This window comes from Callithrix jacchus, chromosome 2, assembly GCF_049354715.1.
Source record: "Callithrix jacchus isolate 240 chromosome 2, calJac240_pri, whole genome shotgun sequence".
NCBI classification, from domain to species: domain Eukaryota; kingdom Metazoa; phylum Chordata; class Mammalia; order Primates; family Cebidae; genus Callithrix; species Callithrix jacchus.
The window spans coordinates 147,151,785-147,169,415 of record NC_133503.1 but is presented as its reverse complement, the minus strand read 5'-3'; the positions used below and the strand labels follow the sequence as shown (position 1 = coordinate 147,169,415).

The 17,631-nt window shown below is 36.2% G+C and overlaps 1 protein-coding gene across 9 annotated transcripts in view; it reads left to right on the top strand.

Annotated features, from left to right (window-relative positions):
- Window positions 1-17,631, top strand: part of IPO11 (importin 11) — a 221,033-nt gene that overhangs the window by 135,470 nt on the left and 67,932 nt on the right. For all 9 annotated transcript variants that reach the window (XR_013532297.1, XM_078365462.1, XM_002744924.5 and 6 more), the window contains 2 exons: window positions 1,765-1,860; window positions 2,630-2,743. Coding sequence is in view for 8 of the 9 variants with exons in the window: in XM_078365462.1 (XP_078221588.1) it covers window positions 1,765-1,860; window positions 2,630-2,743 (210 nt within the window). In the remaining variant the exon portion in view is untranslated. The remainder of the gene's footprint in view (window positions 1-1,764; window positions 1,861-2,629; window positions 2,744-17,631) is intronic.

Sequence of the window (17,631 nt, the reverse complement as noted above, 5' to 3'; positions counted from 1 at the left end):
TTTTTCCTGTGATTTTTGTGGGGTTTTAGGTGGGAGTGAAATTATACATGTATTTAATAATTAGCAGGTGGCCTTACTTTCTATTCACAGGTAAATACTGTCTGGTGATATCTGCCTCTCCTCTCTCAGTTTACTAGGTTATCTATATATCCTCCATATTTATCTTTTTTTCTGAGATCTAGCTTTTTTTTCTTCAAAATTAAATAAACTTTATTGAGATCAAATTTTTATTGTTACAGATTTTATCTCCTCTTGCTTTTAATCAGAAATTGATATCTTTTTTTTGAGACGGAGTTTTGCTGTTGTTACCCAGGCTGGAGTGCAATGGCACGATCTCGGCTCACCGCAACCTCCGCCTCCTGGGTTCAGGCAATTCTCCTGCCTCAGCCTCCTGAGTAGCTGGGATTACAGGCACGCGCCACCATGCCCAGCTAATTTTTTGTATTTTTAGTAGAGACGGGGTTTCACCATGTTGACCAGGATGGTCTCGATCTTTTGACCTCGTGATCCACCCGCCTTGGCCTCCCAAAGTGCTGGGATTACAGGCTTGAGCCACCGCACCCGGCCCAGGAATTGATATCTTTTAAATCTGTATCTCTTAGTAGTAGCATAGTGCTTGTCCCACAGTAAAGTTTTTATATTTTTAATCTTTTATTTAAACATTACCTTCCCTTCTTGCTCAAAATTAGAGCAACAACAAATGTTATTATCAACCATGGATGCTACTTGCTTACCTTGGGGCTGTTTCAAAATGCATGGAAGTATTCTTGATGTTCATAATTTTTGGAGTACTTTTGGCACCCAGTGAGCAGACACTGGAAGATGCTAAATTTCCCTCGGTGCATGGGAAGACTGCCGAGTAAATAGTTGTCTTCATGAAAAATGTCTGTAGTCAATCTTGAGAAGCACTGATAGAATTCTTAAGGGAAACGTGGCTCCACCCTGCAGCCATTCCTTGCCCACAACCCTCTCAGATGGTATCTGTTTCCTTTCCCACCTCTTAAGCCTTTGGGCTGGACGTGAGTGTGGGGTAAATGTCCTTCTTGGTCCTTATTGCTGCTTCCTGACTGCTGCATTCATCTCTTCCTAAAAGGTAAAACAAAAATAAACAAAAAACTCCACTCTGCTTTGAATTTCATGCTTACCCATTTTTGGTGTAGAAGAAATACCTCACTCATATCAAAACAATTTCTATGTTGTTTTCACATGTAACAATTGGTACTCATGACTGATCAGTATAATTATGAATGCAATATGATTTCTAATTTAATAAATATTCAGTGTATATGCAACATGCCCTTTTCCTCCAATTTGTTGATTACCATAAATGTAGATTTATTTCTGGGCAGTGAGTATAGGTGTTGCTAACTTCCTGTTTAGCTATCAAAAAGCCAGTGTTGTAAAAATGCCTTTTGCTGCCTCTATTAGTGCATCATTTTTAAGGGTTATTGGTTTAAATTGCAAGGGTAAGAATTACATTAACTGCACATGATACCTATGTTATGACAATGTGATTAAGTAAAATTGTATGCAAGGTGTAGAGCTGTGTGTAAATATTATCCTTTGTATCCAACAGCACTTTTAAAATGGATTATCTTGTTAAAGTGTGTCTAGTGTCAGAATATTGCATACCTTGCATACTTGTATGTCTTCTTAAATTTGGTCTGTGATATTTATTTTAGTACATTGTTTCCCTACATGTGTTTTTCATAAAGCAATGACTTTAACTATTGAGCATCACCAATGTTTCTTTCTGGTTTTTAGGTTGTGGAAAATGCCCTTAAAGTGAACCCAATATTAGGTCCGCAAATGTTTCAACCGATTTTTCCCTACGTTTTCAAGGGTATTATAGAAGGGGAGGTAAGATTTTTCTTAAAGTTCCAAGGGTAGCATTAGACTCTAGGATTCTAGTTTCAATTACTCTCCTACTTGTAGTCATTTCTACTTCATTGTTACTTGCAGAAGGAAAGCTTTCCTTGTCTTTTGGATCATGTTAAATTAAGTTAAATTTTTAGGGCAGTTAGACACTTTTGCCTTTTCCCGCTCCACATAGCATATTTTCTTTGACATGTCTCTTTCAAACATGCATGTATGTTCACACAAAAAAATCATTTGAAGTACAGGAATGGTAAGTGGCTTAATGCCAATGCTTGACTATTGAGAGTATGAGGGGGACAAAATAGTGCTAATATTGTTGTAGACTGAATACGTGAAACCACTGGTTATTTTCTAAGAACGGCTCTCTTTAATAGATCCATGAACCTGTGTATGTTACAAATATTTAAAGTAATATAGTACTGGGAAGTGGAGGTTGCAGTGAGCAGAGATCTTGACACTGCACTCCAGCCTGGGCAACAGAGTGAACTCAGTCTCAAAAAAAAAAGATAAAGTAATATAATAATATGAAATTGATAAATATTGTTTCTTTCTCTTTATTATATGCATATATATAGTACATATAATTCATATATGTATTTAGTAAGTTAGAACTCAGGCAATATTGACAGTTTATTCTAAAGAGAAGTAAGGAGAATGTTATTTTATATCCCTGTTGCTTATTAGTATGTCAATGATTGTTCATACTTCTACCATAACACAATTTTGCATGTGCTGTATTTTGATTGTACAGAGGTATCCTGTAGTGATGTCCACGTATCTTGGAGTTATGGGTCGAGTTCTACTACAAAACACTAGTTTTTTTTCTTCACTACTTAATGAGATGGCTCATAAATTTAATCAAGAGGTAAGACTATATACTTAAATTTAAGGAAGTCTTTAAATAGTTTGATGAAATAATGACTCTTTGTAAAAGTTGCTTTATAATATTTACACCTTTACATTTAAAACCTTTAATTATGCTATATCAATAATTTGGGGCGGAAGAAAGAAAAAGGAACCTGTAAGTGACAGTTGAAACTTCTGCATTTTTGCCCTCATTCAAAATAGGTGATTTTATTCAGATTAGCCATAGAATATAATTTTCATTTGTTTATAGCTGTGGTTTTCCTTTACTGTTACAGAATCTAGAAACACGTATTTTACTTGAAGTGATGTATCATCTTGTATTATTTCTTTAGTTAACTTATTTTTAATGCCATGGATTGAGAGTGTTTCTGTTCTGATTATTGTGGAAAATGACCTTTTAAGCAAAGGTCTATTTATTTATTTATTTTTTAGCAAAGGTTTATTTTTTAAAATTGAAGCTGATACCTACTACCAGAGTAAGCTTGCAATGAGTTTTTAAGTGAGGTGGTTTGAAACTATATACATGATATTCAAATAAGATTATAAGTCATTAATCTGTTTGTTAAGATTTATGAAATGTAGAAGATAGGGTATGCTTGACCAATATACCTACAATGGAGACAGTTTGTGATATCTTTTGGTTTATGGCTGAAAACAAATAAAACTATTTCTAATATGAGGAAATGTAGAAGTACAAATCTTAAAATATATATAACTTTTCTAGAATCAGACTAATCTAATTAGAGATCCCAACCCATGTTGTAATGACGAAATAGGATATATTTTTATTAGCTTATTAATTTTAATTGAAATGGGATAATATATATATAACATATAAAAACATATGATATATAATTAATATATATTATATATAATATATAATTATATAACATAATTATAATATATAATTATATAAAATATATGATATACAAATAATATATGATATATAATATATTTCAATTAAATTTAATAAGCTAATAAAATATATATATTATCTATTATCCCATTCTATATTATTATATATATTACTACATATGTATATATTACATATGTAATAATAAATATAAAACATATAATGGGCCGGGCACGGTGGCTCAAGCCTGTAATCCCAGCACTTTGGGAGGCCGAGGTGGGTGGATCACGAGGTTACGTGATGGACACCATCCTGGTCAACATGGTGAAACCCCGTCTCTACTAAAAATACAAAAAGTTAGCTGGGCATGGTGGTGCATGCCTGTAATCCCAGCTACTCAGGAGGCTGGGGCAGCAGAATTGCCTGAACCCAGGAGGCGGGGGTTGCGGTGAGCCGTGCCATTGTACTCCAGCCTGGGTAACAAGAGCGAAACTCCATCTCAAAACAAAAACAAGGCCAGGCGTGGTGGATCACGAGGTCAAGAGATAGAGACCATCCTGGTCAATGAGGCGAAACCCCGTCTCTACTAAAAATACAAAAAATTAGCTGGGCATGGTGGCGCATGCCTGTAATCCCAGCTATGCAGGAGGCTGAGGCAGGAGAATTGCCTGAACCCAGGAGGCGGAGGTTGCGGTGAGCCGAGATGGCGCCATTGCACTCCAGCCTGGGTAACAAGAGCGAAACTCCGTCTCAAAAAAAAAAAAAAAAAAAAAAAAATTAGCTGGACATGGTGGCGTGTGCCTGTAATTTGCAGCTGCTTGGGAAGGTGAGGCCAGAGAATTGCCTGAACCCAGAAGGTGGAGGTTGCGGTGAGCTGAGATCGTGCTATTGCACGCCAGCCTGGGTAACAACAGCGAAACTCCGTCTCAAAAAAAAAAAAAAAAAAAAAAAATCAAAAACCATATAATGAGATAATATATAATATCCCATTTTAATTAAAATTAATAAGCTAATAATAATATATATATATTTAAGAGTTTTTGTTGTTGTTTAGTTTTTAGTAGAGGTGAAGTCTCGCTATGTGTTGTCCAAGCTGGTCTCAAATTTCTGAGCTCCCAAAGTGCTGAGATGACAGGATAATTAAAAATATTTAAGAACATTAAGAAAGGAAATTAAAATTATCCCAAGGAACGTCAGAATGCCATTACTATGTATTTACCTTCTTGTTTCCATGAGGGATCTGGTCATGTTTCCAACATTTCTTGAAATATATGTACTTCTTGCCTTGCTTTAGTTCATGAAGATTCAATCTGAGATCACAATGAATAAATATTTAATCACCAAAGTTGACTAATTTCTCTAAATTTTTTTAAATTGACACATAATTTTTGTAGACTTTTTGGAGTACATAGTGATATCTCTGTACATACAGTGTATAGTGATCAAATCAGGATAATTGATATATCTATCATCCCAAACATTTATTATTTCTCTGTATCAGGAACATACAGCAGCCTTCTTCTAACTGTTTGAAACTATATATTTCTGTTATCATCCTACAGTGCTATATAGAACACTGGAACTTATTCCTCCAATGTACCTATAATTTTATATCTTTTAACCAATCTCTCTCTTTCTCCCCACTTTTTCCCTACCTTTTCCAGTCTCTGGTAACCACTTTTCTACTCTCTTCTACTTTGAGGTCATGTTTTTTAACTTCTTCATGTGAGAACATGCAGTATTTATCTTTCTGTTCTTGGCTTAATTTCACTTAACATAACGTCCTCTAGCCTCATCTGTGTTACCACCAATGACAGGAATTCATTCTTTTTTGAGACCAAATAGTATTTGTGTGTCTGTCTCTGTGTGTGTGTGTATGTGTGTGTGTGTGTGTGTGTGTGTGATTTTCTGTATCCATTCATCTGTAGATGGTTTACTGAGGTTAATTCCACATCTTGGCTATTCTGAACAGTGCTGTTATAAACATGAGGGAGCAGGTATCTTTGTAATACAATTATTTCCTTTCTTTTGGAGATATATATATATATATATATATATATATATATACACATATTGTAGTAAGATTGCTGGATCATATGATAGTTCAATTTGCAGTTTTTTGAGAAACCTCATATTGTTCTTCATAATGGCTGTACTTGTTTACATTCCCACCAGTGAGTTTCCTTTTCTCCACATTCTTGCCAGCATTTGTTACTTTTTGCCCTTTTGGTAATAGCCATTCTAACTGGAGTGAGATGATATCTCATTGTGGTTGTGATTTGCTGATTTGCATCTCCCTGTTGACTAGTGATATTGACCCCTTTTTTTTTTTTTCTTTTTTTTTGAGACATTCTGTCACCTAGGCTGGAGTGCAGTGGTGTGATCTCGCCTCACTGCAACCTCTGCCTCCCAAGTTCAAGCGATTCTTTCGCCTCAGGCTCCCAAGTAACTGGGATTATAAGTGCCCAAATACCCCACCTGGCTAATTTTTATATCTTTAGTAGAGATGACATTTCATCATGTTAGCCAGGTTAATTTCGAACTCCCCTGACCTCGGGTGATCCACCAGCTTTGGGCTCCCAAAGTGCTGGGATTATAGGTGTGGGCCACTGCCCCCAGCCGATGTTGACCATTTTTTCATGTACCTATTGACCATTTGTATGTCTTCTTTTGAGAACTCTTTATTCAGATAATTGTCCTAGTTTAAAAATGGATTATTATTTTTATTTAGCTGTTATTGGAGTTCCTTGTGTATTTTGGATAGTAATCTTTCGTTGTATGTATAATTTGCAGATATTTTCTCCCATCCTGTAGAATGTCCTTCTACTCTGTTGTTTGTTGCTTTTGCTATATAGAAGCTTAGTTTGATAGAATCTCAATTGTCTGTTTTTCCTTTTGTTGCCTATGTTTTTGAGGTTTTATTCATAAAATCTTTTCCCTGACCAGTGTCCTGAGGTGTTTTCCCTATGTTTTCTTCTAGTAATTTTATAGTTGTTGGTCTTCCATTTTAAGTCTTTAGTTCATCAAGAGTTGATTTATGTATATCATGAGAGATAGGGATCTAGTTTCATTCTTCTGCATATGGATATCCAGTTTTTCTAGCACCATGGTTGAAGTAACTGTTCCCTCCCCGTGAATATTCATGGCAGCTTTGTCTACAATCAGTTAGCTCTAAATGTATGAATTTATTTCTGGGTTCTCTGTTTTATTGGTCTGTGTGTTTTTATGCTGGTGCTATGCTATTTCGATTACTGTATTTGTAGTATATGGGGGGTGTGTGTGTGTGTGTGTGTGTGTGTGTGTTTGAGGGGGCTAGACGGAGTCTAGCTCATCACCCAGGCTGGATTTCAGTGACATGATCTCAGCTCACTGCAAACTCCACCTCCCAGGCGCAAGCAATTCTCCTGTCTCAGCCTCACCAGCAGCTGGGCTTACAGGTGCATGCCACCACGCCCAGCTAATTTTTGTATTTTAGTAGAGATGGAGTTTCATCATGATGGCCAGGCTGGTCTCGAATCCCTGACTTCAAGTGGTCTGCCCACCTCAGCCTCCCAAAATACTGGGATTATAGGTGTGAGCCACCACACCTCGCCTATGGAATATATTTTGAAATCTGGTGGTGTGATGCCTCAGCTTTGTTCTTTTTGCTCAGCATTTCTTTGGATATTTGGGATTTTTTTGTGATTGCATACAATTTTTTTTTCTGATTTCTTTGAAGGATATAATTGCTATTTTGATAGGGATTATGTTGAATCTGTAGATTGCTTTGGGTATTATGACCATTTTAACAGTATTGATTTCTCCAGTTCTTGAACATCGTATGTCTTTCTCTCTTTTTTCTTTTTTTGAGTTTTCACTTTTTTTCTACTTGTTTATGTTTTTCAATTTAAAAAATTTGATTTTTTATTTAAAAAGTTTTAGAGATAGAGTCTCACTCTATCACCTAGGCTAGAATGCAGTGGCAAAATCATAACTCACTGCAACCCCAAACTCTTGGACCCAAGTGATCCTCTCACCTTAGCCACCTGCATAGCTGCGACTACAGATGCGTGCCACCATACCCTGCTAATTTTTAAAGTTTTTTTGTAGACATCCAGTCTTGCATGTTGCCCAGGTTAGACTCGAACTCCTGATCTCAAGAGATATTCCTGTCCCTGCCTACCAAAGCACTGGGATTACTGGCATAAGCCACTGTGCCCAGCCACCTTCAGTTTTTCTCTAATCTAGTTTTTAATTAAGAAAAAAAAAATAGTGTCATATGGGTCCATATCAACATTGGATCTGATTAAATCTGAGCACAATCCAGTCAGATATTAAATCAGTTAATTGTAACTCAACATTGATATTTTTCTTTGGGCTGGTGTTAGCTTTAAAATATTATATCATAATGCACAAACAATAATAGATCCTCTTGAGTAATTAAAACAGCTTAGCTTTTGGCCAGCATGACGGCAGGCACCTGTAATCCCAGCTACTCAGCATGCTGAGGCAGGAGAATCACTCTAACCCAGGAGGCGGAAATTGCAGTGAACTGAGATTGCACCACTGCATTCCAGCCTGGTCTACCGAGTGAGATTCTGTCTCAAAAATAAAGAAGTAAATAAAAATAAATAAAATGGATTAGCTTTGCTTATTGTATAATTAAAGCATCATGTGAGAACTACTCCAGTTACTGCTTGGTAACTTCGAAAGCAAACACATTTTAAGATTTCAATGACTGGGTGTGGTGGCTCATGCCTTGTAATCACAGTGCTTTGGGAGGTCAAGGTCGGAGGATTCTTTGAAACCAGGAGCTTGAGGCCAGGCTGAGTAACAAAGCTAACAAAACTCCAGCTCTACAAAAACTAAAAAAATTTAGAGTCCTGGAACTTGAGGCAGCTGTTAGCTATGATCATGCCACTACACTTCAGCCTGGGTGGCAGAACAGGATTCTGTCTCTTAAAAAAAAAAATGTTTAAATATTTTTTGAAAACAAAAAAATTTTTAAAAACTTCATTTTAAAAATGAAGTTTCAGTGATTTTGGTGTTACTACCAAAACAACTACTTTTCATTGTCCTTTGCCTGCAGATTCCTTTTATCCTTTCCATCCTCTATTTTTCCTTTCCTTGCTCTCCTAGTCTTGGACACTCCTTACACCCCCTTCTCAGCCCCCCCCACCCCCCCACCTCCCCACCCCCCACCCCCGCCCCAGGTTCCTACTGTAATTGGTTTTTATTGTTTGTTTTGTGGCTCTTTTGTAGCTTGTGATTCTTTTACAAAACTCCTACTTGATGGGAGCTTAGTATTCTTGTTAGGTTTATTCACATGCCCAGCCCTTTCTAAAATCCCTTGGAGCATGAGGATTCTGTCTCCTTGAATATCTTGGTGTTCTCTCAGTCACCTAGATCCCATTTGAATAGTTGGCCTCACTTGTGTGTGCCTCTCAATATGTTATCTAAACATTACTGTCAGTGTCTCTATATCCTTGATAACAACTCTGGGATGGTCATGAGCTCTTTCTTACTTAGGAACTTAAAATATACCACTGGCCTCTCACTTCCTATTGACACATCATTTGTTTTGAAAGGAAATCAGTAATAGAAATGTAAGGGAAATACTGTTATGCCTCCGTCTATAGGCTAATGGGCTAATCCAGATCTTACCCTGCCTACTTTTTCCTCTTTTTCTTCTCAATTCTATATTGTTTTTACATCCACACATCATTGTGCTAGTACCTGGAATACATTCCTTTCCAGAATGTTGTGTTCCTGTTCTGGATTAGACGTTTGGTATTCTGGGTTAGAAAGCTGATTTGGTATCTATCTGTCGTATTATACTGATGAGGTTTGAGTGGTTCGTATGTTTGAGTGGTTTGTATGTTTCCTGTACTGTCCATATGCCAACTGTGGCCGAAAAGAACTCTCAACCCTTTCTTCTCTGCTTTCCTCTCCTCAGGCTTTTACTTTTCAGTCTTTTGCTCAGCCTTCTATTTTTTTTTTTTTTTTTCATTTGTTGGGCTAGAATCATAGTAAGTCACCTAGAACTTTATACCAAGGCTCAGTGTGCTGTGGTTTTAAAAGTGTGTGCTGAATCCCTGTTACACTAATGATAAATTCTGTAGCCCAGAACTGCTATTTAGCCGATAGGTGTCAATGTGGTCATACCAGTTGTTAAAATTTTGACAGAACACCTCAAAATTAGCAAACAGTAAAAAATGACTTTGATAAATGTTATAATTAATTAATAGTATACATTTTACTATAAAAAGTTGAGCATTCCTTTTAAGTATTGTAAACACATTTTACATCTGCAGGAGTATAGTGAAGAAATTTTTATCAATAAACTGCAGTTTAAAACATCTTCTGGTATATTGAACAATTTAAAAAATCTTTAGTAACTGCTGTAAATATAGGATTCAGTGCAAAATAAATAATTTAGTATTTATTCTTGGAATAAAGAAACTTACTCTTGGAACAAAAATAAAATGACTTGCTAGTATAAAGTTTGGGTGCAAAGATGCTGCATTAAATCATTATATTACTAAAAGTTGAAGGGTCTAAATTATATTTTACAGAATGTTAGTTATTTTCTATTAAAGTTTCACTGGCAAAAGTAAAGAATTTTTGCAATGATCAGGGAAAAAAGAAAAGCACCTTCTTGAATTGATGATGAATAGTTATGTATTTGAAATAAAAACACAGTTTTTAACTGTCAAAATGAACCAAAACATTTGGAAGAATACTGTTGACATTTTTTGAATACCATTTACTATGTAGTTTTAATAGAATACTTTAAGGAATAAAATATTTAATAAAAATATCAGAAAATTAATATGAGAATATCATTACATTCTAAATTTGTTTCCCACCTATTAGAAAACTTGTATGGGCATACCTGATGTTGTTGGTTTGGTTCCTCACTACCACAATAAGGTGAATGTCTTCATAACACAAGTCATGCAAATATTTTGGTTTTCCAGGGCATACAGTTATATGATTATAGTATACTGTAGTATGTAGCACAATGATACTGTGTCTACAGTAACAATGTATATACCTTAATTGAAAATATTTTATTGCTAGAAAATGCTAGCAATATTCTCAGCCTTCAGTGAACAATGCTTTTGCTGGCGGAGGATCTTGCCTTGAAAGTGGTGGTTGCTGGCTGATCAGGGTGGTGGTTGCTGAAGGTGTGGGTGGCTGTGGCAATTTCTTAAAATAAGACAACAATAAAGTTTGCTGCATCAATTGACTCTTCCCTTCACAAATGAGAGGATTGACTCCAATTGTGACAGAAATTCTACTGAAGACTAATGGCCTTCAGAGAGCAAAGAAAAGGAAAAAATAAAAGAGGATGGAAGGAAGTTGCAGGCAAAGGACAATGAACAATAGGTTGTTTTGGTAGTAATAACAAAATTACTGATAGTTTATTTTTGTTTTAAGGTGATGATGGACTGTTTGGTCCTAGGTAGAATTTCTGTCACAATTGGAATCAGTCCTCTCAGATTCTGCAGCTGCTTTATTAAGTTTATGTAATATTCTAAATCTTTTGTCATTATTTTAGCAGTGTTCACAGAACCTTTACCAGAAGTAGATCCATCTTAAGAAACCACTTGTTTTTCTTTTTTTGCTCATCCATAAGAAACAGCTCCTCATGGCCAGGCACAGTGGCTCACGGCTGTAATCCCAACACTTTGGGAGGCCGAGGCGCATCACCTCAGTGATGATGGGATTTCACCATGTTGGCCAGGCTGGTCTCAAACTATTGAGGTGATGCACCTCGTAGTTTGAGACCAGCCTGGCCAACATGGTGAAACCCCATCTCTACTAAAAATACAAAATTAGCCAGGTGTGATGGCTCATGCCTGTAATCCTAGCTACTTAAGAGGCTCAGGCAGGAGAATTGCTTGAACCCAAGAGGTGGAGGTTGCGGTGAGCTGAGATCGCACCATTATACACCAGACTGGGAAAAAGAACGAAACTCCATCTCTGAAAAGAAAAACAACTCTTCATCTGTTCAAGCTTTATCATGAAATTGTAAAAATTCGGTCACATCTTGAAGTTTCACTTCTAACTGTAGTTTTCACTATTTATCCCATATCTGTAGTTATTTCTCCAACTAAGTCTTGTCCTCCTCAAATCATCCATGAAGAGTTAGAATCAAGTTCTTCAAAACTCCTGTTAATGTTGATATTTTGACCTCCTCCCATGGATCACAAATGTTTTTGTTGTTTTTTTTTTGTTTCTTTTTCTGGAGACAGAGTCTCACTCTGTTACCAGTCTGGAGTGCAATGGTGCACTCTCGGCTCACTGCATCCTCTGGCTTCTAGGTTCAAGCTGTTCTCGTGCTTCAGCCTTCCATATAGCTGGGGGATACAGGCACGCGCCACCACACCCAGCTAATTTTTGTATTTTTAGTAGAGACGGGGTTTACCCTGTTGACCAGGATGGTCTGGATCTCCTGACCTTGTGATTTACTCACCTCCGCCTTCCAAAGTGCTGGTGTGACAGGCGTGAGCCACCAGGCCCATCCCACAAATGTTCTTAATAGCAGCTAGAATGGTGAATTCTTTCTAGAAGGTTTTCAATTGACTTTGTGTAGATCCATCAGATAAATCACTTCCTATAGGTAGCTATAGCTTTATGAAATGTATTTCTGAAGTAATAAGACTGAAGTTTGAAATGACTCCCTGATCCATGGGCTACAGAATGGATGTTGTGTTAAGCAGGCATAAAAACAACGTTAATCTCCTGTACATCTCAATCAGAGCTCTTGGGTTGTGATATAGCTAGCCTAGAGTTAGAACTTGTACACTGCCATTTTATAAAAGACAAAACTGTTTCTATTCTCCTCACAAGGACTGCTAACCTTGGTTTCTGTAAACTAATTTACTTTGCAAAAAGGTAAAGCTGCATACTTCCCCTTATCTGTAACTGCCAGAATTGCTGGCCTTTGATCATCGGTAATGGCCAGAGTAAGCACCCCCGAATAATTCCGTTCTGGCGCCAAGTAACTCCCACCCAGACGATGTGTAAGCAAGTGGTTATGTTAAGTTCTGCAAATCTCTCCCCTAGCCCTCGGAATGTCCGGAGCCCATCACCCTCCTCTCCTACCCAGGAGGTGATTTACAGCCCACCGAAATATATGAAGGTTTTCATCTCTGCTCCTTCTTCCTGCTCCCACAGTGGTTTAGTGGGTGTAAAAAGGTCTTGTCTCTCTTCTTTTGGGGCCACGGGTTGGAGAGACATGAGTCCTCCGTGGTTGCCGGCAATAAAGCCTGCAATTTGGCATACTTTTGTCCTGGTGTTGACTTTCTGTGCTCAGTCCAATATGACAGGGTGATGAGTACCTTGTCAGTGAGCTGTAATATTTTGAAAGAAATCTTTTTTTCTGAGCCACAGGTCTCAACAGTGGGTTTAAAATAGCAGTAAACCATGCCGTAAGCAGATATGCTGTCATCCAGGCTTTGTTCTTCCATTTAAAGAGCACAGGCAGAGTAGATACAACATAATTCTTAAGGGATTTAGGATTTTTAGAATGGTAAATAAGCGTTGGCTTGAACTGAAAGTCATCAGCTACATTATCTCCCAATAAGAGAGTCAGTCAATGGACACATTGATGTTTTGAAGCCAGTCACTGACTTCTCCTTATGTGTGAAAAGTCCTGAATTGATTGCATCTTCTTCCAGTCGAAGGCTGTTTTCATTTACATTGAAAACCTGTTGTTTTGCCACCGTCCTCAGTGCTCTTAGCAAGATCTTCTGGATACCTTGCTGCAGCTTCTCATCAACACTTGTTGCTTCACCTTCCACTTTTATGTTATGGATGTGGCTTCTTTTCTTAAACCTCAGACTAACCTCTGCTATCTTCACACTTTTCCTCTGCAGCGTCTCTCATTCAACCTTCGTAGAATTAAAGAATTAGGGTGCTGTTTTGGATTAGGCTTCGACTTAAGAGAATGTTATAACTGATTTGATTTTCTATGCAGACTAATAGAACTTCCTCCATGTCAGCAGTAAGGCTGTTTTGCTTTTTTACCATTTATATGTTCACTGGAGAAGCACTTTTAATTTTCGTCAAGAAATTTTCCTGTTCATTAACAACCTGTTTGGATCAAGAGGGTTTTCAGCCTATCTCAGCTTTTGACATGTCTTTCTCAACAAACTTAATCATTTCTAGTTTTTGATTTAAAGTGAGAGATGTATGACTACTTTTAACTTGAACATTTAGAGGCCATGGTAGGATTATTATTTGGCCAGATTTTAGTATTACCTTATCTGAGGGAGTAGGGAGGCATGAAAAGAGGGTGAGAGTTCGGGAAACTTTTCAGTTGGTGGAACAGTCAGAACACACATGACATTTATAGATTATTAAGTTAATTAACCATCTTATATGGGTGTGTGTTATGGTACCTCAAAACAATTGCAGCAGGAACATAAATGATCACTGATTGCAGGCCACCACAACAGATAGAATAATAATGAAAAGTTGTAAAATATTTACAAGAGTTTTCAAAATGTGACACAGAATGAAACCAGCCCGATTGTCCCATAGAACCGATATTTATGGTTTCTTTTGAATAAACTTAGAAATTGACCCTCCTAGTCTTAAAACTTGAGAAAGTTACACTTGTCTTATTTGGGATCCTTTTTCAGGAAGACAACCATCAGGCCTCTCAGTGTGAAGCAACTGAAACTTACCAAAACACTGTATCTGGGCAGTAAGACATCAGACCCCTCACCCTTCATGACTGCCCAACTGATCACCTGTTTGCTGTTGACCAGCTCCTCTTTCTTACCTTTTCCTAATTCCTGTTTTTGTGCATGTAGTTATATTTCTTCTCTGCTATATAACCAAACCCCAAGTTTTGGTTTTCATTGTTTGGGAAGATGGATTTGAGATCTCCCATCTCCTTGGCTGCAGCACCCAATTAAAACCTTCTTCCCTAGCGATAGTCGTGGTCTCACACTTTTCGTTACTATACTTTGTAATAAATAGGTCTTGAAATCTGGTAATATGTATCTTCCAACTTTGTTTTTCTTATTCAAAGTAGTTTTGGCTATTCTGTGTTCATTGCCTTTCCGTATAAATTTTAGAATTTCCCTGTGAATTTCTATAAAAACATGGCTGTTGGAATATTGAATGGGATTCTGCTGATGTTATTGCTCAATTTAGGGAGGATTGACATTTATTTATCTGGTGTTCAAGTCTGTGAACATAGATTTTTATTTATGTAGGTATATTTTAGTATTTTCAGCAGTGTTTTATAGTTTTTATTGTAAATGTCTTACATTTATTTTGTTAAGTTTATCCTAAGTATTTCTCAGTTTTGATGCCACTGTAAATGGTGCTTTGACAATTTCAGTTTCTAGTTGCTCATTGGTAGTGAAGAGAAATGAAATTATATTTGTGTATTGATAAAGATCTTGTGATTTTAGTAGCACACCACTAGGTTTGTTGTAGCTTGCTTAAAATTTTCTAAGGCCGGGTGCAATGGCTAAAGCCTATAATCCCAGCACTTTGGGAGGCCGAGGCAGGTGGATCACGAGGTCAAGAGATTGAGACCATCCTGGTCAACATGTTGAAGCCCCATCTCTACTAAAAATACAAAAAATTAGCTGGGCATGGTGGCGCGTGCCTGTAAACCCAGCTACTCAAGAGGCTGAGGCAGGAGAATTGCTTGAACCCAGGAGGCGGAGGTTGCGGTGAGCCGAGATTGTGCCATTGCACTCCAGCCTGGGTAACAACAGCGAAACTCCGTCTCAAAAAAAAAAAAAAAGTTTTTTTTCTATATACACAATCATGTGTCAATTTTACTTCTTTCCTTTCCAATCTGCATCTCCCATCCCCTTCCTGTTTTTTGGCCTTGCTGTGCTGGTTCTGTATGTTGAGTGGTAGTGTTATATATCTATTATAATTTTTACTTTATTGCAAAGAATTTTAGGTATCTAAGCTGACACATTTGACCCCCCCAGAAAAAGGTGATTGAACATATAAAATGAAAAATGGCATTCTGAAAAAAATGGAAGATGTTATAGAAATAAAATATGACATACCATTCATTCAAAACAAAGTTTTAATTTCAAGAAAAATTGTGTAATTATTTGGACAGTCTTATTTGATGATACATGAAAAATATATTGAATTTTTAGGTTCATTTACTTATTTTGACAGTTGTGAAGCTCTTTTGAAAGGTATAATGAATAAAGTAAGCTAACTAATTAAATACAACTTTTGGATAAACTTTGGAGACAGAGTTATTGAATCTGTTTTACAGAGTACAAGTATCTCTAGTACTTAGAAGGGCTATAAAAGCTTTAAGTATAATTATAGTTTGTTCAATAGAAGATGAGAGGTCATTCATGACTTTCAACAATAAGTGAAATTACTGCATGCTGTATGTTGCCTAGCGACTACAGACTGGGTATCCCTAATTTAAAAATTCAAAATCTGAAATGCTCCAAAATTGGGAACTTTTTGAGCACCAATATGACTTCCAAAGGAAATGCTCATTGGAGCATTTTGGATTTCAGATTTTTAGATTAGGGATGCTCAGCTGGTAAATAGATACAAATATTCCAAAATCTGAAATACTTCTAGTCTCAAGCATGTCAGCTAAGGGGTACTCAGTATTTGTTTGTTTGTTTGTTTGTTTATTCTTTTCTTTCTGAGAATTTAATTGTAATATTTCATGATGTAAAATTATATTACATTTTTTTATTGGGACACATCCATGCCTATTTGTTTACTTAACTGTTTATGACTGATTTAGAGAGTTGAGTATGCTCTCATTTGCATATGACCCACAAAACCTAAATTACTAATTATTTGGCTTTTTACAGAAAAAGCTTGGTAACCCCTAGTATTCTAGTTGCTTAATTAAAACTTTCCCAAGATTACTATTATATGCTCTTGCTTATTAAATATTTTTACATTAAAGAGATAGGTATAAATTATAAATAAAATTAAACTATAAATTATAAATATAGACTACTTGAAATAGCTCTCTTGCTAATTGCATTATTTAAAGCAGATATACTTACTATTATATGCTCTTGCTTATTAAATATTTTTATATTAAAGAGATAGGTATAAATTATAAATAAATAAAATTAAACTATAAATTATAAATATAGACTACTTGTATAGCTCTCTTGCTAATTGCATTATTTAAAGCAGATATACTTCTGTAGATTGTTTCATATATTTTTTATATATAATATATTCATATAATTATATATTTTATATGTTTATAATTTATAAATTTTATATATTTATAAAATATGTATTATACGTTTTTAAATGAGGGCATGATAACTTGATCTTTTCTTTTATAATGGTTATGATTTGTTTTTAAAATTTTGCTTACTAGATATTAATTACAGAAACCTTGATCTATACTCTTCCTGAATTAAATATAATTTGAAGACAACATGGTATAAATCAGCAGTTACCAAATGTCTGTATTCATGGTACCTTTAATGTCTTACTACTATTTTCACAGTGCCCCAGGGCAAAAGAAACACTGTGTAAGCAAACCCTGAGATCCACTTTTTTTTTGAGACAGTCTCACTCAGTTGCCAGCCTGGGGTACAGTGGCTCAATCCCAGTTCACTGCAACCTCTACCTCTGCCAGTTCAAGTATTCCAGTTCTGTGGTTTACTGTAATTGTGGAGACAGGTAGATTAAAGAATTGGCATACGTAATTCTGGGGCCTGCTAAGTCTGAATTTTGTAGAGCAGGCTGAAGATTTTTGTTAGGGTCTTGAGGCAAAATTTCTTTTTTCCTGGGCATACTGTTTTTTTGCTCTTAGGATTTTCAATGAATTGGATGAAGCTCCACCCACATTACTATCTAGAACATTATCCTTTACTTAGAGTCAACTGATTGTAAATGTTAATCACATCTACATAATACCATCATGACAATATCTAGCCTAGTGTTTGACCAAACAACTCAGCACCTTAGCCTAGCAGAGTTTACACGTAAAATTAGCCATCACATTCTGTATTATGTTAATTTGTTTTAGCATCATTTTTATTGTAGGATACAAA